At 41.7% G+C, this 22396-nt stretch overlaps 1 protein-coding gene across 2 annotated transcripts in view; it reads left to right on the forward strand.

Annotated features, from left to right (window-relative positions):
• The window catches only part of acadl (acyl-CoA dehydrogenase long chain), a 107164-nt gene that overhangs the window by 56942 nt on the left and 27826 nt on the right, over positions 1-22396 (forward strand). For both annotated transcript variants that reach the window (XM_073046360.1, XM_073046361.1), the window contains exons 6-9: positions 1236-1400; positions 6652-6753; positions 10512-10625; positions 20700-20827. In XM_073046360.1, the coding sequence (XP_072902461.1) occupies positions 1236-1400; positions 6652-6753; positions 10512-10625; positions 20700-20827 (509 nt within the window). The remainder of the gene's footprint in view (positions 1-1235; positions 1401-6651; positions 6754-10511; positions 10626-20699; positions 20828-22396) is intronic.

A 22396-nucleotide genomic window follows, 5' to 3' on the forward strand; every position in this document is an offset into this window, starting at 1 on the left:
GGGTGGGGGTGAGAAATAAAACAATAATTTTAGAGGTCGCACAGTAGTGTAGCGGTTGTACAAGACATTGGTGAGATCGCATGTGGAATATTGTGTTTAGTTTTGGTTATTTTGCTGTAGGAAAAATTACATTAAGCTGTGAAAAGTGCAGAGGAGGTTTATGAGGAGCAACACACACAAAATGCTGGAGGAACTCAGTAGGCCAGGTAGCATCTATGGAAAAGAGTAAACAGTCAGAGTTTAGGCTGAGACCATCTGCTGAGATGTGGCCACACTCAGTTTGGAGGAGAAACACCTGGTATTCCGTCTGGGTAGCCTCCAATCTGTTGCATGAATGAACATTGATTTCTCAAACTGCCAGTAATTGCAGTCCCTCCACTATTCCCCATTCACATTTCCCTCTCTCACCCTGTCTCTTTACCTGCCCATCACTTCCCTCTGGTGCTCCTCCCCCTTCCCTTTCTTTTGTGGTCTTCTGTCCTCTCCTGTCCCAGATTCTTCCTTCTCCATCCTTTTATCTCTCACCAATCAACTTCTCAGCTCTTTACTTCACAAATCACCCCTCCCACCTATCACCTACCGCCTTGTACATCTTCCTCTCCTCTCCCCAACCTTTTACTCTGACGTCTTTTTTTCCATTGAAGGCATAAGTTTAAGGTGAGAGGGGAGAAATTTAATAGGAACCTGAGGAGTAAATTTTTCTCACAAGGAGTGGTCACCGTATGGAATGAACTGTCAGAGAAAGTGGTAGAAGCAGGTACACTAACGACATGTAAAAGGTAGTTGGACAGGTACATGGATAGGAATGGTTTAGTGGGATATGAGTCAAATGCAGGCAAATAGAACTTAACTAGAAATCTTAAGCAGGATGGACCAGTTGGACTGAAGGGCCTATTTCTCTGTTATATGACTGTGATTATTGGTACAAAAATAAGTGATGTTTTCACTGGCAAAGATCATTAAGCAAAGGACGTCATGCTTTCATAAATGGCCAAATAAACAGAGGAGACTGCAAATGTATTTTGTACACAATATATTGAATTCAGGCGCGCTGTCTGAAGGACTGGTGGAAGCAAATTCAATCTTAAATCGTTGAAAAAGAATGAGATGTGGAAAGGAGAGGTTTATAAGCAGAATGGGACTAATTAGAGATGGTTTCTCAAAAGTACAGACACAATGAAGAATAAATATGGTTCGAAAGCTATCTCCCTTTACCAGTAATTTCTCTGTCGTAGGTTTTTATAACAAATGGCTGGATGTGTGATGTGGTCATTGTTGTAGCTGTAACAGATCCTCAAGCCCGCTCTAAAGCCCATGGGATAAGCTTATTTCTTGTGGATAATGGCATGAAGGGATTCATCAAAGGAAAGAAGCTGGAGAAGATTGGCTTGAAAGCACAGGTTAGTTTGTCTTTATTTGCACTACTGAACTAAATTTTTAAATAATTGTTTTCCATAACTTTGTTAGACTTCAAGTTTGAATTACGTATCAGAGAGGTTGCATGGTACCTAAAAGACATGATCAACACAGTAGAAGACCATTCTGGAATGGAGGAATTTCATGTAGTCCTATTCAGTCTCACCCAGTATTGTATCAAATTAAATCTTATGGCACATCTGGCTTGGCTCCTGTAGCTAGTTAATTTAATGGGTTTTTATTATAATAATGTCTGAGTAAGTCAATTTAGAACATAGAGCATAATAGAGTACGGCACAGGATCAAGGCCCTTTGGCCCAGGTTGTTTTCGCTGAACATAATGCCAAATTAAACAGAAACGCTTCAGCCTGCATGAAATTCATATCCCTCCATTCCCTGCATATTCATGCATCTCTTAACAACCTCTACTAGTGTATCTGCCAGTAGTACTAGCCCTGGCAGCTAGCTTCAGACATTTACCATTCCTTGTATAGAAATTGAATTTGCCCTGCACATCTCCTTTGATCCTTCTCCTTCTCACTTTAAATACATGTCCTCTTATACTTGACATTTCTAACCTGGGGAAAAGATTCTCACTATCTATCCTATCCGTGTCTCTCATAATATTGTAAACTTCTATCAGGTTTCCCCTCATCTTTCAATGCTCCAGAGAAAATAACTTAAGCTTGACCAACCTCTCCTTTTAGCCCATACCCTCAAATTAAGGCAACATCTTGGTAAACCTCTCATGCATTTTTTTCAAAGCTTCTACATAAAGGGACCAGAAATATACTCAATACTTCAAGTGTGGCTGAACTAAAGTTTTAAACAGCTGCAAACGAAGAGTACCCTACTCTATACTTTAATTTCTTCCATCTAATTTTAATTTATGTTGATGCTGTCATGGCATAGAGTATTACAGCACAGGAACAAGCCGTTGGCCTAACTGATCCACATCGACCAAGACTTCCTTCTGAGATAGTCCCATTTGTCTGTGTATGGTGCATATACCTCTGAACCTTTCCTATCTATGTACATCCAAGTGCCTTTTAAATGTTAATGTACCTGCCTCAACCATTTCTCTGGTAGCTCATTCCATGTACTGACCACTCTACGTTAATTATATCCAGTGTGGTGGCCAAAACAGTGCACAATATTCCTAGTGTGGCCTAACCAATGTTCTCTACAACTGTAATGTAATGTCCCAACCCGTATACTTAGTGCCCCAACTGAGGAAGACAAGCATGGCATACTCCCTCCTCACTCTCTATCTACTAGTGTTCTTATTCAACAACACTTTCTGGAGACCTGCAAATTATGGTTCAATTTCAAGTCTATTGTCATCTGACTGTACGTACAACCAAACTAAACAATGTTCCTCCGGACCATGGTGCACCCTCAAATAAAATATCACACATAGCACATCAACTTAAAATATTACCATAGATAAGTAAATAAAATAATTCAAAATACATGTAGTGCACAGCACGGGTAAACAGTGTAATAAATATTCCTGCCCTTGTTTAAGTTCCAAAATGCACCACCTCTCAATTGTTTGAGTTAAATTCTGTTTTCTCTTTCCTTGCCAACTTGCCCACCATTAGTTAATTGGTTTAGTTCATTGTTATTTACATCGGAGTGCGAGTAAATTCCTTGCTCAGTGAAGCTGATCAAAATCTTGTTATAAGCTTCAAAAGCTGTCTGCACACTTGGCACTTATATTCTCATCAAAATTATTAATAAATATCAGAAACCACAGGGGAGCTAGCACCAGTCTCTGCATCATACAGGTTTTAGGCCTCCACTGTGGAAACACAACCCTTCAGAAATCAACAGCCTCCTACTGTCAAACCTGTTTTGTATTCAATCTACTTACTCGCCCTGGATCTGAGTATTCAAATCCATTATCAGAAACTTTGCTGGAGTCCATGTAGACTCTACAAGGATGTTCCTTCAGAACAGAGATGAAAGGAATTTCTTTAGCCACAGGGTGTTGAGTCTGTGGAATTCATTACCACAACTGGCTGTGGAGGCCAAATTATTGGGTATATATAAAGCAGAGATTGATAGATTTGTGATTAGTCAGGGCGCTAAAGGTTACAGGAAGAAGGCAGGAGAATGGGATTAAATGTTAATCTATGTTTGGAGCCAAAGGAGATGGGGGAGATCTTAAATAGATTTTTTGCATCTGTATTTACTTGGGAGATGTATTCAGAGTCTTTGCGATTGAGGCAAAGCAGCAGCAAGGTCATGGACCCAAAACAGATGACAGAGGAGGAGGCGTTTGCTGTGTTGAGGCAAATTAGAATGGATAAATCCCCAAGGCCTGACAAGGTGTTGCCTCAGAATGCCTTGTGGGTGTCAAGTATAGAAATTGCAGGGACCCTAGCAGAAATATTTAAAATGTTCTTAGTGACAAGTGAGGTACCAGAGTATTGGAGGAGAGCGATGGTTGTTCTGCTCTAAAAATAAACAGGAAATTATAGGCTGGTAGGCATGACATCAGTAGTGGAAAAGTTATTGGAAGGTATTCTAGGGATCCAATATATGAGTATTTGGATAATCATGGACCAATTAAAGATAGTCAGCATGGCTTTTGTGTGAAGTATATCATGTCTAACCAGTCTTAGAGAGTTTTTCGAATAAGTTACTGGTAAAGTTGATGAAGGCACTGCAGAGGATGTTGTCTACATGGACTTTAGCAAGGGATTTGACAAGGTCCCATGCGGGAGGCTGGCCAAGAAGGTTCATTTGCTTGACATTCAAGATGAGGTATAAATTGGATTAGACATTGGTTTTATGGGAAAAGCCAGAGAGTTGCAGTAGATGACTGACTGTAGGCCTGTGACTCTTGGAGTGCTGCACGAGTATTGGGTCTGTTGTTGTTTGTTATCTATATCAATGGTCTGGATCATAATATGGTTAGCTAGATCAGCAAATTTGTAGAAGATGCCAAGATTGGGGGTTTAGTAGACAGCAAGGAAGACTTTCAGAGCTTGCAACAGGATCTGGACCAGCTGGAAATAATAGGCTGAAAAATGGCAGATGGAATTTAATGCAAACAGGTGTGAGATGTTACACTTTGGTAGGACCAAACAGGGTTTGGTTTAGCCCACTGAATGTTTTGGCACTGAGGAGTGCATAAGAAGAAAGGGATATGGATATACAGGTCCATAATTCGTTGAAAGTGCCAGTATAGGTAAATAGGGTAGTAAAGAAAGCTTTTGGCACATTATCCTTTGTAAATCAAAATATTGAGTTCAGGGAATGGGATGTTATTTTGACAAATTTTAAGACATTTGTGAGGCCTAATTTGGAGTATTGTCCTGACGAAGGGTCTCGGCCTGAAACGTCGACAGTGCTTCTCCTTATAGATGCTGCCTGGCCTGCTGTGTTCCACCAGCATTTTGTGTGTGTTGTTTGAATTTCCAGCATCTGCAGATTTCCTCGTGTTTCCCCGTGTCTGCAGTTTTAGCCACTGATCTACAGCAAAGATATAAATAAGGTTGAAAGTGTATGGAGGAAATTTACAAGGATGTTGCCGTGTCTGGAAGACCTGAATTATAAGGAAAGATTGAATAGGTTAGAACTTTATTGCTTGGAGTGTTGAAAATTGAGGGAAGATTTAATAGGGTTATACAAAATTATGAGGAGTATAGATAGGGTAAATGCAAGCAGGCTTTTTTCATCAAGGTTGAGTGGGACTACAACTAGAGGTCATGGATTAAGGCTGAAAGATGAAAAGTTTAAGGAGAACTGTACTGTACTGCCAGTGGCAGTTTAAATGGTTTGGCATGTACTGTACTGTTTGGCATGGACTAGATGGGCTGAAAGGCACATTTCAGTGCTGTCCTTCTCTATGACTGAGAAAGAGAATAAATCAGCCATGGCCAAATGGCCTCATTCTTCTCCTATGTTAATAGTCTTAGACAATATCTACACCCTGGCCTCACCAATCTTGATTATTTCTTCAAAAAACTCAATTTCATTTGTAAGACACAATTTCCCATTCACAAGTGCATGCTGTCTATCCCTAATCAGTCCTTGCCATCCCAAATAAAAATAAATCTATCCCCTCAAAATCTCTTCCAGTAACTTTCCCTGCACTGATGTAAGGCTCACTGGCCTGTCGCTCTCTGACTTATCCCTGCAGCCCTTCTTAAATACAGGAACATCGTTATCTATCCTGTAGTTTCTAGTACCTCACCTGTGGCTCACAAAGGTACAAAAATCTCTGCGAAGGCCCCAGTTTCCTCTCTCTTCCCATATCATCCCAGGACACACTTTGTTAGGCACCCATGCTGATTGTTGTACCCTCCCTTCTACCATCCCCACTCCTGTACAATATAACCCTCTTCAAACACACTTTTAACTTCCTTATTTATGTTACAAGTTCTGTTTTGTAGCCTATAAATAATCCCTCTGAATGAGTTCTACCCTGTGCTGTTCATAATCTCTGCCCAAAACGATTCTATTTCTACATCATGAACTGCTGAGACAAGTTAATTTCTCACCACTCTGCTGATCTCGTCCCTGATTAACTGTACTACATCTTCTTTCCATTTTTAACTGTTCTTTTAACTGAATGTCATCTCCCTGTTTTGGTCACCCGGCTGCTATATTTCCATTGTATTTCTGTGTTTCCTAAGAAGCAGAGTCTCAAAAAATAAATGGCCTCCCATGCGAAGGAGTTTATTGTTAAGGATCATTAAACCTTTGGCTTAGGCTATTTCGTACAGCTATGGACGCAATTATTGAGTATATTCAAGTGCCTAATCCTTTTATCTAGATTCCAGCTAAATCAAGTCTCTGATGCTGGGGATCTGATTTACATCTCTTCTACACATTGCCTCCGGAAGCTGTAAAATCTCCTTTATGCGGGTATCTAAAGGCATGATATTGAAATCCATTTGGTATACTGTTATTTCTAAGCATGGTGGTTTCTAATTTTAGATTTATTGATTTAAGATAATTCACTTTTCTTTAGTTTTATAGAAAATATTTGATCATGGTTATGTATTACACTGCTGGTTGAGTGTTTGTGGGACATTTTCTCCTTTTAAAAAAAACTTTTCTGTTGCAGTTTCAACAGTTATTTAGTCTGTTCCTTGTGTCATTTGAACATAAGCACTGAGCTTTACTGATGTTCTTTGAGCTAATGGAAAAGATACAGAAGCTGTAAGTGTTGCTGCCTTGATTGACATGAAAATGCCCTTGTTGTTTTTCAATGGGAAGGATACATCTGAGCTCTTCTTCGAGGATGTCCGCTTGCCAGCTGATGCTCTACTAGGAGAGGTTAATAAAGGATTCTACTATTTAATGACCGAGCTTCCACAGGTAACAGCTGCACGTTTATGTATTGCTGTGTTTGTGATTTGACAGTTTATATCCTTTTTATATTCCAAGATCCCTTTTACCTTCTTACCACTTTTGTGTGCTAGAAAAGAAAATCCAATCATAGAAAAGCTCACCGCATTTCTAGCCCCAGATATTGACACAAAATGCTGCAGACTGAGATCCACTGGTTCTGTGTGAAACATTACATTGTGAGGAAAAATTACTGGAACTACTCAGCAGGTCAGGCAATGATAGGTCATTGACCTGAAATCTCTTTCTCCCTGCTGAATGCATATAGCATTTTCTATTACAGTTTTCAGAATCCGCAGTATTTTGCAACTGAACCTGGCTTCTGCAGTGAGCATAGAACAGTGCAGCACAGGAGCAAACCCTTCGGCCCACAGTGTTGTGCCAGACTAATTAAGATAATGATGTCTCATTACACTAATGCCTCCTGGTGACACAATGACCCAATCATTCCATTATCTGCGCATTCATCTGCCCATCTAAGAGCTTCTTAAATGCCTCTATCGTATTTGCCTCCACCAATAGCCCAGACACTGCATTCTATGCAGCCACCACTCTCTGTGTAAATAAATATCTTGCCCACGCACTTTTGAATTTTCCCCCTTCTATCTCAAATGCATGCCCTTGAGAATTAAATATTTTGAACTTAGGACAAAGATACCAACTGTCTACCTATGCCTCTCATAAATGTTATAAACTTCATTTGGGCCTATGCTCAGTCTCTGCATCTCCAGAGAAAACAACCCAAGTTTATCCAAGCTTATGCCCTCTGATCCTGGCAGTACCATGGTAAATCTCTTCTGCAACCTTTCCAAAGCTTCAATGTCCTATAATGGAGCAACTTAAATTGAATGTGGCCTAAGTAGAGTTGCCTAAAGTTGCAACATTAAGTTCTTGACCCTTGAATTCAAAACCTCGACTAATAAAGTCAAGCTTACCATACACCTTCTTTCCCACCATATTGTGCAGTGCCTTTAAGGGAGCTATGGACTTGGACCCCAATATCCCTCTATACATCAGTGTTAAGAGTCCTGCCATTAACTGTGTACCTTCCCTTTAAATTTGATTTTTAAAGTGCAGCACCTTACATTTGCCTGAATTAAACTCCATCTGCCATTTTACTGGCCATATCTCCAACTGATCAGTATACCACAGTTTCCTCAGCAAGGACCAGGACCCATTGTAATTTTTCTATTGCCACAAAAGGTCAGCAGCGGACGCAATCTCAATGGTTCTCCACATGGCTTTAGATCACCGAGACAACACAAACGCCTACATCAGGATACTGTGCATTGTCTGTAGCTCAGCATTTAATACCATCATTTCCACAATCCTGATTGAGAAGTTGCAGAACCTGAGCCTCTGTACATCCCTCTGCAATTGGATCCTCGACTTCTTAACCGGAAGATCGCAGTCTGTGCAGATTGGTGGTAACATATCCTCCTCGCTGACGATCAACACTGGCGCACCTCAGGGGTGTGCTCACTGCTCTACTCTCTGTATACACATGACTGTGTGGCTAGGCATAGCTCAAATACCATCTACAAATTTGCTGACAATACAACCATTGTTGGTAGAATCTCAGGTGGTGACAAGAGGGCATACAGGAGTGAGATACACCAACTAGTGGAATGGTGCTGCAGCAACAACCTGGCACTCCACGTCAGTAAGACAAAGGAGTTGATTGTGGACCTCAGGAAGGGTAAGACGAAGGAGCACATACCAATCCTCATAGAGGAATCAGAAGTGGAGAGAGTGAGCAGCTTCAAGTTCCTGGGTGTCAAGATCTCTGAGGATCTAACCTGGTCCCAACATATTGATGTAGTCATAAAGAAGGCAAGACAGCGGTTATACTTTATTAGGAGTTTGAAGAGATTTGGCATGTCAACAAATACACTCAAAAACTTCTGTAGTTGTACTGAAGAGAGGATTCTGACAGGCTGCATCACTGTCTGGTATGGGGGGTGGTGGGGCTACTGCACAGGACCAAAAGAGCTGCAGAAGGTTGTAAATCTAGTCAGCTCCATCTTGGACACTAGCCTACAAAGTACCCAGGACATCTTTAGGGAGCAGTGTCTCAGAAAGGCAGCATCCATTATTAAGGACCCAGCACCCAGGGCATGCCCTTTTCTCACTGTTACCATCAGGTAGGAGATACAGAAGCCTGAAGGCACACAATCAGCGATTCAGGAACAGCTTCTTCCTCTCTGCCATCCGATTCCTAAATGGACATTGAATCTTTGGACACTACCTCACTTTTTTAATATACAGTATTTCTATTTTTGCACATTAAAAAAAATCTATTCAATATACATAATTGATTTACTTTATTATTATGTTTTTATTTTATTTTTATTACTTTTCTCTCTCTGCTAGTTTATGTATGGCATTGAACTGCTGCTGCTAAGTTAACAAATTTCATGTCTCATGCCAGTGATAATAAACCTGATTCTGATTCCTTTGGCATTCTTACTGTATCCACTTGCAACCAAAGTTCAAAGTAAATTTATTATCAAAGTACATATTATCATATTCAACCCTGAGATTCATTTTCTTGCGACAGTACTCAGTAAATCCAGTAACCTTAACAGAATCAATGAAAGACCGCACAAACCAGTGTGGAAAAGAGAACCAACTGTGCAAATACAAAAGGAAAGAAAAATAAATAATAATAATAATAAATAAGGAATGTGAGTTGAAGAGCCCTTGGAAGTGAGCCCATAGGTTGTGGGAACAGTTTCGTGATGGGGCAAGTGAAGTTGAATAAAGTTGTTCCATTTGGTTCAAGAGCCTGATGGCTGAGAGGTAATAACTGTTCCTGAACCTGGTGGTGTGGGTCCTGTGGTTCCTGTACCACCTTCCTGATGGCAGCAGCTAAAAGAGGGCATTGCCAGCGTGGTGGGAGGTCCCTGATATGGATGCTGCTTTCTTGCAACAACCTAGATGTGCTCAGTGGTGGGGAGGGCTTTAGTTTTGATGGGCTGGCGCTTATCCACTACTTTTTTTGTAGGATTTTCCATTCAAGGGCATTGGTATTTCCATACCAGTCTGTGATGCAGTAAATATACTCTCCACCACAATACAAGTTTTTCAAAGTTTTAGATCTTTGTGTGAGCAATATATTTATTAATGTGCCCTCCAAGGCATTCATACTTATCACATTCTTAAGCAGTGGACTGGGATATGTCTTTGACTACCAGCATTAGGAGTGGAGCTGTCCACGAGTTGTTAAATTAAGTTTTGGGAGCAGTGATCTGCACTGAGAACCCCTAAGAATTAATTCCAGTGTGATGATAGTATGACCAGTTACTGGGGAGAGGTTGCTGAAAAGATCTTTACAGGTAGAAGTACTGAACTTTATTTCCAGAACTAAATTGGCAGGGATGGATGGTTTATTGCCATGTCGGGCTACTATAGGTCTCTGCTAAGTCAGAAGTTCATCAGGTTCACTGGAATGGGATATAACCAAGACTGAAAATAGGTTCATGCTACTCGAGATTCGCTTCCCTTAACACCTGCTAGGTAAATTTTGGAAAATATCCATTCTGTCAGGAGAGGGGAGAACATTGAACCATAGCTTTATTCCTGCCATTGACAAACTTTTTGTATGATTGGGTTTGATGTTTTTAGAAGAGTCAAATTTGTACTATTATATAACCAAAAATAGTCAGATGTTGTTACCGGTAAAATGACTACTGTCTGAAACAACCTTTGACCCTTTATGTTTATAGGAACGATTGCTCATTGCAGACATGGCCCTTGCCAACTGTGAATTCATGTTTGAAGAAACAAGAAAGTATGTGAGACAGAGAAAAGCCTTTGGAAAAACTATTGCTGATTTGCAGGTGAGTTTGTATTCTTTAACACTGCAGAAAAAAGATGGAATTGAGATGTTAAAAGATGTTACCTGCCTCTGGAGGAATTGAGTGTCTTCTTTGACAGGACTGTTGATGAACGAAGAGGATATAACAAACTAATCAGGCTTATTATCACTCTTATATGATGTGAAATTTGCTGCTTTGTGGCAGCAGCACAGTGCAAAGACCTAAAATGACATCAAATTATGTTTAAAAAGTGCAAAATAGGAAATAATGAGGTAATGTTCATGGGTTGATGGTCCGCTTAGGAATCTGGTGGAAGAGGGGAAAAAGCTTTTCCTGAATCGTTGAATGGATCTTCAAGCTCCTACACCACCTTCCCAATTGTTGTAACATGAAGAGGGCATGTCCAGGATGGTAAGGGTCCTTAGTGATGGATAACTACTTCTTCAGGCACCTCCTCTTGAGGGCAGGAAGGGTTGTGCCCATGATGGAACCAACTGAGTCTACAATCCTCTCTATATGGCCTCTTGCAATCTTGTGTATTGGAGCCTCCCTTACCAGACTGAGCTAATCTGTCGGAATACTTTCCACAATACATCTTTAGAAATTTGCAAGTCTTTGGTGACAAACCAGATCTCCTATGGTAAAAATAGAGGTGCTGGTCTGCTGCCTTCATGATTGCATTAATGTGTTTGGCCCAGGACACACCCTCAGATGTTGTTGCCCAGGAACTAGAGGCTGCTCATCCTTTCAGCCATTGACCCCTCCATAAGGACTGGTGCATGTTCTTCCAACTTCCCCTTCCTGAAGTGCACAATCAGTTCCATGCTCTTTCTGATATTGAGTGCGAAGTTATTGTTGTGACACCAATCAACCATCTGTTCTGTCTCATGCCTGTACACCACCTTGTTGCCATATAGGGTATTACCAATAACAGTGGTATCATCTGCAAATTTATAACTGATGCTTAAGTGCTGCTTAACCACACAGCTATGAACATAGTGAGGTAGGCAGCAGACTTAGCAAGTGTCTTTGAGCTATATGTGTTCATTGTCATTGAAGAGGAGATGTTACCACTGATCTGTACCAAATGTGGTCTTCTAATAAGGAAGATAAGGGTCTTGTTGCAGACCATGGTACAGACACCCAGGTTTAGAAGCTTGGTGATTAATACTGGGGGGATGATGGTATTGAATGGTGAGCTGTAATCAATGAATAGCAACCTGATAGATGTTTTGTTGTTATTTGTGCTCCAAAGCAAACTGGACAGCCAGTGAGATTGTATCCTCTGTAGATCTGTTGTGGTGTAAGCAAACTGTAGCAGATCCTAGTCCTTCTTCAGGTAAGAGTTAATTTTAGCACCTACTACTTTCTCAAAACACTTCAGAACAGTAGATGAGAGTGCCACTGGGTGATAGTTGTTGAGGCAGCTCACCCTGCTCTTGGGCACTGGTTTAAAAGTAGATGGGACCCTACATCTGCAGCAGTGGGAAGTTTAAAGGTTCAAAAGTCCAATTTAATGTCAGAGAAATGTATACAATACACATCCTGACAACACAGGGAGCACCGGACACAATATACCACACCAGCTGACTCACAGGTGAAGTGTCGCCTCACCTGGAAGGACTGTCTGGGGCCCCGAATGGTGGTGAGGGTGGAAGTGTAAGGGCAGGTGTAGCACTTGTTCCGCTTGCAAGGATAAGTGCCAGGAGGGAGATAGGTGGGAAGGGATGGGGGGGACGAATGGACAAGGGAGTTGCATAGGGAGCGATCGCTGCTGAAAGCAGAAAGGGGGGGGAGGGAAAGATGTGCTTGGTAGTGGGATCCCGTTGGAGGTGGCGGAAGTTATGGAGAGTTATACGTTGGATCCGGAGGCTGGTGGGGTGGTAGGTGAGGACAAGGGGAACCCTATCCCGAGTGGGGTGGTGGGCAGATGTGTGGGAAATGGGAGAGAGGCATTTGAGAGCAGAGTTGATGGTGGAAGAAGGGAAGCCCCTTTGTTTAAAAAAGGAAGACATCTCCTTCATCCTCGAATGAAAAGCCTCATCCTGAGAGCAGATGCGGCGGAGACAGAGGAATTGTGAGAAGGGGATAGCATTTTTGCAAGAGACAGGGTAGAAAGAGGAATAGTCCAGGTAGCTGTGAGAATCTGAAGGCTTATAGTAGAAATCAGTAGATAGGCCGTCTTCAGAGATGGAAACAGAAAGATCAAGAAAGGGGAGTGAGGTGTCAGAAATAGACCAGGTAAATTTGAGGGCAGGGTGAAAGTTGGAGGCGAAGTTAATGAAGTCAACGAGCTCAGCATGCGTGCAGGAGGCAGCTCCAATGCAGTTGTTGATGTAGTGAAGGAAAAGAGGGGGATGGATACCCAAATAGATTTGGAACATGGACTATTCCACAAAGCTGACAAAAAGGCAGGCATAACTGGGACCCATGCGGGTGCCCATGGCTACACCTTTGGTTTGGAGGAAGTGGGAGGAGCCAAAGGAGAAATTATTGAGAGTAAGAACTAATTCGGCTAGACCCGACGCAGACCAGTAGACCGTTTCGCTGAACACCTACGCTCTGTCCGCCAGAGAAAGCAGGATCTCCCAGTGGCGCCACATTTTAATTCCACGTCCCATTCCCATTCTGATATGTCTATCCATGACCTCCTCTACTGTCAAGATGAAGCCATACTCAGGTTGGAGGAACAGCATCTTATATACTGGCTGGGTAGCCTCCAACCTGAGCATCGACTTCTCTAACTTCTGTTAATGCCCCTCCCCTTCTTACCCCATCCCTGAAATATTTAGTTTTTTTTCTCTCTCTGCCGATCAATCTGCCTGTTCTCCATCTCCCTGTGGTGCTCCCCTCCCCCTTTCTTTCTCCCTAGGCTTCCCATCCCGTGATCCTTTCCCTTCTCTAGCTCTGTATCCCTTTTGCCAATCACCTGTCTGGCTCTCAGCTTCACCCCACCCCCTCCAGTCTTCTCCTATCATTTCGCATTTCCCCCTCCCCCTCCTACTTTCAAATCTCTTACTATCTTTCCTTCAGTTAGTCCTGACGAAGGGTCTCGGCCCAAAACGTCTACAGCGCTTCTCCCTATAGATGCTGCCTGGCCTGCTGCGTTCCACCAGCATTTTGTGTGTGTTGCTTGAATTTCCAGCATCTGCAGATTTCCTCATGAATACACATCCTGAAATGCTTTTTCTTCACAACCATCCATGAAAACAGAGGAGTGCCTCAAAGAATGAACGACAGTTAAATGTTAGAACCCCTAAGTCCCCCCCCAGGTCCCCTCCCTCCTCCACGTAAGCGGTAGCAAGCAACAATCCCCCCCAACCCCACTGGCAAAAAAAAAGCATTGGCACCTGCCACTGAGCACTCAAGCGTGAGCAAAGCAACAGCAAAGACACAGGCTTGCAGTTACCCCAAAGACTTCGTGTTTCACCTGGTATACGACATACCACAGGCTCTCTCTTTCCCTGATAAGGGAGAAAGAGTTATCTCTGTTTTCCCAGCGAGCAGGGAGACATAACAAACAACTCGCTGGTTTCACGATGTTAAGTCTGTTGCGTCGCTTTTTTCAAGCTTTGTGCCTGAAGACCTCATAAATCAAGGATCTCTGGGCACACAGCCATAGATATTCCGATTCCTTCGACGACACACAGGTCTCCTGCCGTTACACCGACCCTTGATCTGCCCCCTCCAGAGCCCCAAGATCCTCGGCTTCCAAATCCAAGCCGGACTCTTGGGCCAAACCCTTTGCATGCCAAACAACAACAGCCAGTTACAAAACCCCGAAAGCGGGTCCCATTCCCACTAAGAACCAAAGTCAGCATGTAACTCCAGGTCAGGGTCTTCAAAAGAACCCTGAAAGGGAAAAATAAAGATATTAAAGATGGAAGTAGATTAAAAGGCATGTTATAGTATAAAGAGAGGTTGGGCAAACATGCTATTTTAGAATATAGAACACTATAGCACAGTGCAGGCCCTTCAGTCTACGGTGTGCTGTCCTTTTAATGCACTTAAGATCAATCGAACCCTTCCCTCCTACATAGCCTTCTATTTCTCTCTGGAGTATTAGAGTCTGAGGGGAGATGTGATAGAAATTTATAAATTTATGAGAAGCATAGACAGAGTAGACAGAATCTTTCTTTTGTAGGATAGAAATATCAAATATTAAAGGGCATGAATTTAAGGTGAGAGGGGGGAAGTTTAGAGGAGATTTGACGAACGAGGTTTTAATACAGAAGGGTAGGTACCTAAAATGAGCTGCCAGAGTAGTGATGGAAGCAGGTACATTAGTAGTGATTAAGAGGCTGTTAGATAGACACACATGATTATGTGAGCAATGGAGGGATATGGATAATGTAAAGGCAGAAAAGATTTAGTTTAATTTGGAATTGTGTTTGGTGAAAGTGTTGTGGGCTGAGGGTTTGTTCCTGTGTTCTACTGTTTGGAGTTCAATGTTGATTCAGTTATCAAAGCGAAAAGTGAAAGTTGTTGAATTGTAGATCAGCTTTGAGTTGTGGAGTGCATGAATAACATTAGTTGCTATCTATATCCCCTTTTGTCCCTCACTCTCGGAAATTTAAGATGACTTTCTTCACTGCCCTTTTGCTCTTCCTAGATTCTGATTATTTAAAACCCTGTTCAACAAGAGATTGACTGTCTTCACCAATGACACAAATACGGTAGCTACAAGATCAGATCAGAGGCTGGAATGCTCTTTGTTTGACTGAACAGCTGCAAGTGTCAACAACTCAAGTTCAACCACCTTGGGCAAAGTAGTTCACTTGACTTGTACATTAGCTAATACCCTTAACATCAATTCCATCACCATCACTGTCCCGTAGGCTCCATCTACAAACACATTGTGTTAGTTGCTTAGGCTACTCAGAGTTTTTCCCAAACCTGGCAAGAAAGACAAGGGAAATCAGGTGCATGGGAATTGCAGGTTCCCCTCTAAGATGAACTTTACCCTGACTGGGGTATTCAAAATGAAGTTTATTAATACAGATATCATGAATGTCATAAAATTTGTTGTTTTTGTGGCAGCAGTACAGTACAAGACATTAAAAATTACTATAAAGTACAAAAAATTAATAGTGCAAAAGGTGAATGGTAAGGTAGTCATGGGTTCATAGACTATTCAGAATTCTGATGGCAGAGTGGAAGGAGTTCCTAATATTTTGGCCGTCTCTTTAGACTCCTGTAGAAACCTCACCAATGGTAGTAATGAGGATCAAACATACCTCAGATGATGAGGGTCCTTGATGATGGATGCTGCCTTCTTAAGTCACATCATAAACACAGATTCTGCAGATGCTAGAAATCCAGAGCAATGCACACAAAATGTAGGAGGAACTCATCAGCTTCATAGATGCTGACTAACCTGCTGAGTTCCTCCAGCATTCTGAGCGAGTTGCCTTCTTGAGGTGCCACCTTTTAACTAGTGATACAACCAGCCAGTGTGTTGTCTGCCGTACATACATAGAAATTTGTGACAAACAAAATCTCGTTAAACTCCTAATGAAGTTATAGCTGCTGCTGTGCCTTCGTAATTGCATCAATATGTTGGGTCCAGATTAGATCCTCAAAGCTGTTGATGCCCAGGAACTTCAAGCTGCTCACCCCTCACTGAGGACTGTTGTGTGTTTTCCTGACTTCCCCATCTTGAAGTCCACAATCAATTCCCTGTTCTTACTGATGCTGAGTGCAAAGTTATTGCTGTGACACTACTCAACTAGCTAATCAATCTCGCTTTTGTATGCCTCCTCATTGCAATCTGAGATGCTACCAACAGAAGTTGTATCATTGCTGAATTGTAGATGGCGTTTGAGCTGTGCCTAGCCAGACAGTCATGAGTATAGAGAGAATAGAACAGTGGGCGAAGTACGCATTCTTGAGGTGCTTCTGTGTTGATTGTGAGGAGCAAATATTACTTCCGATCCACACTGACTGTATTTCTGATGAGGAAGTCACGGATCCATTTGCACAGGCAGGTACAGAGATCCAGGTTTTAAAACTTGTTGATTATTACTGGGAAGATGATGGTGTCGAACGCTGAGCTGTAATCAATAAATAGTAATCTGATGTAGGTATTGCTGTCCCAAGGCTGAGTGGTAAGCCAGTGTGATTGCATCTATTGTAAACCTATTGAGGTGGTAGGCAAATTGCAGTGAGCCCAGAAAGTTGTTATTCCAGGAGTTAAACCCCGAGGAAAAATTCAGAGTTGGAGTCCTGAAGGCGGCTGACTGCTGTACCCAGCACAGGCATAACAACTCCTGTGATGCTGCTGGCACTAAACTGTATTAGTTTTGATCATTCCTTTGGACCTATCATCAGCTTGGAGAGGGGGGTCCCACTACTTGGGCAACAGACAGAGCTCCATATCAACTCTGCCTTAGAAGCACAGCCAGATGATCAGACTTGTCAAATGGGATGGCAAGCTAAGCATTGTTGATGGTGGTGTAACAGTATCAAGTGTGTTGGCTCCTCTGGTTCCACCAGAGGAAGTATGGAGCTAATCTGTTAAAAGAGTTTCTCAGGCTGGCCAAGTTGAAGTTCTTCACAATGATCAGGAAAGCAACAGGGTATGCTGCCCCGTGACTTGATTAGGTGATTAGTTCCTCCAGTACCAGTTTGAGCTTTCAAGAAGAACTTGAAAATATGATAATTATTATCAGTACATAAGCCAACTAGAGGAGAGGCTGTATTTGATCTGGTATTGAGAAACGAACCTGGTCAGGTGTCAGATCTCTTGGTTGGAGAGCATTTTGGAGGTAGTGATCACAACTCTATCTTCTTTACCATAGTGCTGGAGAGGGATAGGAGCAGACAATTTGGGAAAACATTTAATTGGGGTAGGGGAAAATAAAATGCTATCAGACAGGAATTTGGGGGCAGATATTCTCAGGGAAATGCATGGCAGAAACATGGCAAATGTTTCGGGAACATTTGCATAGGGTTCTGCATAGGTATGTTCCATTGAGGCAGGGAAATGATGGTAGGGTAAAAGAACCATGGTGTACAAAGGATGTGGAACTTGTAGTTAAGAAAAGGAAAGATTACGAAAGGCTTAAGAAACTAGGTACTGATAGAGTTCCAGAAAATTACAAGGTTGCCAGGAAGAAACTGAAGAATGAAATTTGGAGAGCTAGAAGGGGCCATGAGAAGGCCTTGGTAAGCAGGATAAAGGAAAACCCCAAGGCATTCTACAAGTATGTGAAGAGCAAGAGGATGAGCCTTGTGAGAATAGGACCAGTCAGGTGCAATAGTGGAAATGTGCATAGAGTCAGAGGAGGTAGTGGACATGCTTAATGAATACTTTGCTTCAGTTTTCACCAGGGAAATTGTGGACTGAAATGCTTAAGCATATAGTCTTTAAGAAAGAGGATGTGCTGTAGCTGTTGAAAGGTATTAAGTTAGAGTTGCTGGGACTGGATGAGATATACCCCAGGATACTGTGGGAAGCGAGGGAGGAGATTGCTGAGTCTCTGGTGATGATCTTTGCATCACCAATAAGGGTGGAAGAAGTACCAGAGGATTGGAAGGTTGTTCTAGAAAGGGAGTAGAGATAACCCAGGAAATTATAGACCAGTGAGTCTGACTTCAGTAGTGGGTAAGTTATTGGAGAAGATCCTGAGAGGTAGGATTTATGAGCATTTGGAGAGACATAATCCGATTAGGGATAGTCAGCATGTCTGTGTCAAGGGCAGGTCGTACCTTACGAGCCTGATTGAATTCTTTGAGGATGTGACAAAACACATTGATGAAGGTAGAGCAGTGGATGTAGTGTGTATGGATTTCAGTAAGGTATTTGATATAGTTCCCCATGCAAGGCTCATTCAGAAAGTAAGGAGACATGGCATCCAAGGAAACCTTGCTTTGTGGATCCAGAATTGGCTTGCCCACAGAAGGCAAAAGGTGGTTGTAGATGGTTCATATTCTGCATGGAGGTTGGTGACCAGTACTGTTCTGCAAGGAACTGTTCTTGGAGCCCTCCACTTTGTGATTTTCATAAATGATCTGGATGAGGAAATAGAAGAGTGGGTTAGTAAGTTTGCTGATGGCACTAAAATTGGGAGTGTTTTGGATAGTCTGGATGGTTGTCAGAGGTTACAGCGAGACATCAATAGAATGCAGAACTGGGCTGTGAAGTGGCAGATGGAGTTCAACCCAAATAAGTGTGAAATGGTGCATTTTGGTAGGTCAAATTTGAATACAGAATATAGTGCTAATGGTAAGATTCTTGGCAGTGTTGAGGGTCACAGAGATCTTGGTATCCGTGTCCATAGGACACTCAAAGCTGCTGTGCAGGTTGATGTCATTAAAAGGCCGTATGATATGTTGGCATTCATCAACCATGGGATTGAGCTCAAGAGCCGTGAGGTAATGTTAAAGCTATATAAGACCTTAGTTAGACCCCACATGGAGTACTGTGTTCAGTTTTGGTCACCTCACTACAGGAAGGGTGTGGATACTATAGGGAGAGTGTAGAGGAGATTGACAAGGATGTTGCCTGGATTGGAGAGCTGGCCTTATGAGAATGGGTTGAATGAACTTGGCCTTTTCTCCTCGGAGTGACAGAGGATGAGAGGTGACATGATAGAGGTGTATAAGATGTTGAGAGGCATTGATTGTGTGGATAGCCAGAGGCTTTTTCCCCAAGGCTGAAATGGCTAACACGAGGGGGCATAGTTTAAAGTGCTTAGAAGAAGATACAGAAGGTATGTCAGGGGTAAGTTTTTCACACAGAGAGTGCTGGGTGCATGGACTGCACTGCCAGTAGTGGTGGAGGCAGATACAGTAGAGGCTTTTAAGACTCTCAGTTAGGTACGTGGAGCTTAGAGGAATAGAGGGCTATGTGGTAGGGTAATTCTAGGCAGTTTCTGGAGGGCCAAAGGGCCTGTAATATGCTGTATATTTCTATGTTCTATAATTCCAGCAGTTCAGAACAATTGATATTAGGAGGGAATAGGCCAATTCAATAAAGCATGACAAAGTACTTATGCAATATTACTAACATATTACAATAAAATCAAAAATGCTGCTTTACATCTGCCTATGCTTTTAAATTCTCTTCATCCTTGAAACCACTAAAACGTCAGATACTTACCACTCAGTATTACAATAAGGAATTTCATGTTGTGAAGCACTCCATATTTGTACATTCAACTTCAAGTTTATTTGTCATTCAGCCAAACACATGTATACAATTTTACAAAACATTGTTCCTCCTGGGCCAAGATGCAAACACAGTGTTTACAGTCACATACAGCACACAGCACATATAGTTAATGATAGCACATACTGTCACAAAAAATGATACTAGCACAAGTTGTAAAGTGGCATGGCCTGAAGGTTGATGGTGTCTGGAGCCACATTTCTGCAAGAACAAGCACGCAGCAGTTCCTCATCTCCTGCAGATGAAGGCAATCCAGCTTGTCTTTTTGGAGCAAACACTGGAGAGCAGCACCAATGGAGGGGCCCTCTCAGCCCCCCCCCCCAACCCAGTGTGCCCACTACAGCTCTGTTGTTTCCCACACCACCTCCAAAACCTCCTCCCCTGGGTGACTAACAGACAGTGGTCTACCCAACAACTGAGGCTATGCAGCCTCCCCACCTTCAGTCTTGCGAATGAACCAATGAACTGGACTTGCGGTGTTTTATTATATTACCAATGTATGACAGGGTCTTGCAATCAGAAGAAAAACATTTAAGACAAATATTTGCACCATTTGTTGGACTGTGCACCACTTCCAATGCCTTCCCTGGGTGACTGTGGCAGGTGATGACATGCTATGCAATAAGGCAGTGCTGTGTAACTCCTCTGCCATCCAACGACTTGCTAGTGAGGTAGACTTGGAATACTTGATGTTCTTAATCTCCATCAGTGTCTTGTGATCATTAGAAAGACGTAAAGGATCAACAATTACACCATTGGTTGGACCCACAGAGACCACTTCAACCAAGCGTGCAGCCATCTTACTGGAAGGGTTAGATGGGGAGTTGGTGATATTTTGCCATTAGAAATTTTAAAATCCAGTATCATGAAAATTCAATATTTGCTGTCTTATCATGATCAAGAATTTCCTTTTCCTTTTGCAGACTGTACAGCACAAACTGGCAGAAATTAAGACCCAGTCTTGTGTGGGCCGAGCATTTATTGACAGCTGCCTACAGCTGCACATGAAGAAGCAACTGGATTCTGCTTCTGCTTCCATGGCTAAATATTGGTATGTATGCTCCATTCATTTATGTGCATGCTTCAGTTATCTTCCTTTGTATTAGAAATAATATTGAATCCGATTCAGGTTTAATATCACCGACAGGTGTTGTGAAATACATTCTTTTAAAACTACAAATTTCAATAAGAAATATACCGTGGATTCTGGTTAATTGGAACACATCGGGACCAGTATATTTTGGTCCAATTAGCCGAAGTTTCATGGAAATAATTGAAAAAGTAAGGCCACAAAGCTGTTAAGTTTTATCGAAGTTTAATTTTTTAAAATAGTTTAAAATGAACTAATTAAAATAAGACATTATAAAATAAATTCTAAAATATAATTACAAAAATTTTGCACTAGATATTTAAAAATATTGGTTGGAGCAATTAAGTTAAACTATTTTAAAATTAGTTTTTTTCCCTTAACTGCCTTGCATCTCTCCCACCCCCAGCCCGCGTGTGCGTGAGCACACCCACACCCCACTACCTAATAAAATAAGATTATTTTACCTTCATTAATGTGTCAAAACTCCACTTTACTTTGTTTTTGAAATACATTAACTGCTCTTTATTCTGCTTGTTAAAGGCTGGTTATGCTCTGATGGAATTGTACCATATCTATTTGAGAATGGATTGTGAAATATGATCTTTAAATTAATAGATGTAGGATTGAGAGCTGCAGTTAAATTGAGCCTAGGTGTCACTGTGCTCTTGTGGTGTTATTATTCATTCACTGAGACCCATTAAAATGGCTCATTGCATTTCACAGGCCACATGAGGGGGTACTTGACACGAAAATACTGTTGACTAGGCTTAGAACATGTGGAAGCTATTCAGTTTGTATCTACTGGCTCTTTGCTAGAACATTTGAAAGCAAAACCCACTGACCTTCAAAGTCTTTTGAGTCCCCTTGTTTACAAAATTTGTCCTACTTTCTCTGAAAAGATAAATGGAATATTTTTCAGCACTTTTGATGTAAAGAGATTTACTCTTTACTCACTTTGTAACAATTTTAAATTGATGTTATTGATTTTCCATAGAGGAAATTGATTTTCCTTCCTGTATAAATTGATGATTTTGTAAATTCATATTATTTTCTCCTACTTACTTTGCTAAATAAGCCTACTACCTCAGATCCTGCATAATTTCCATCTATTGAATCTGCAGTGTTTATTCTTAATGGCTTTAATGGCCTATCTGAAAGTGATCAAATCCTGTTTTGTCTGACTTTCTCAGTACTTGTACTTGAATACTTTTAGCTCAGGAAGAAAAAGTTAGGTCGCCCACATTAAGTACATTCCTTTTGTCACTACATCTTCATTATTTTTCTTATTATTTAAACATACAGCGTGAGCAGGCCCTTTTGGCCCAACAAGTCACACAGCCCAGCAACCCACCTATTTAACCCTTGCCTTGGACTGAGAGGAAACCGGAGCAACCGGAGGAAACCCAGATGCTTATAAGAAGAATGTACAAACTTCCTTACAGAGGGTGCTGGAATTGAACTCTGAACTCCCAACACCTCAAGCTATAATAGTGTTGCCCTAACCACTATGCTACCATGTCACCCCAAAAT

This window comes from Hemitrygon akajei, chromosome 5, assembly GCF_048418815.1.
Source record: "Hemitrygon akajei chromosome 5, sHemAka1.3, whole genome shotgun sequence".
In the NCBI taxonomy this organism is placed as follows: Eukaryota; Metazoa; Chordata; class Chondrichthyes; order Myliobatiformes; family Dasyatidae; genus Hemitrygon; species Hemitrygon akajei.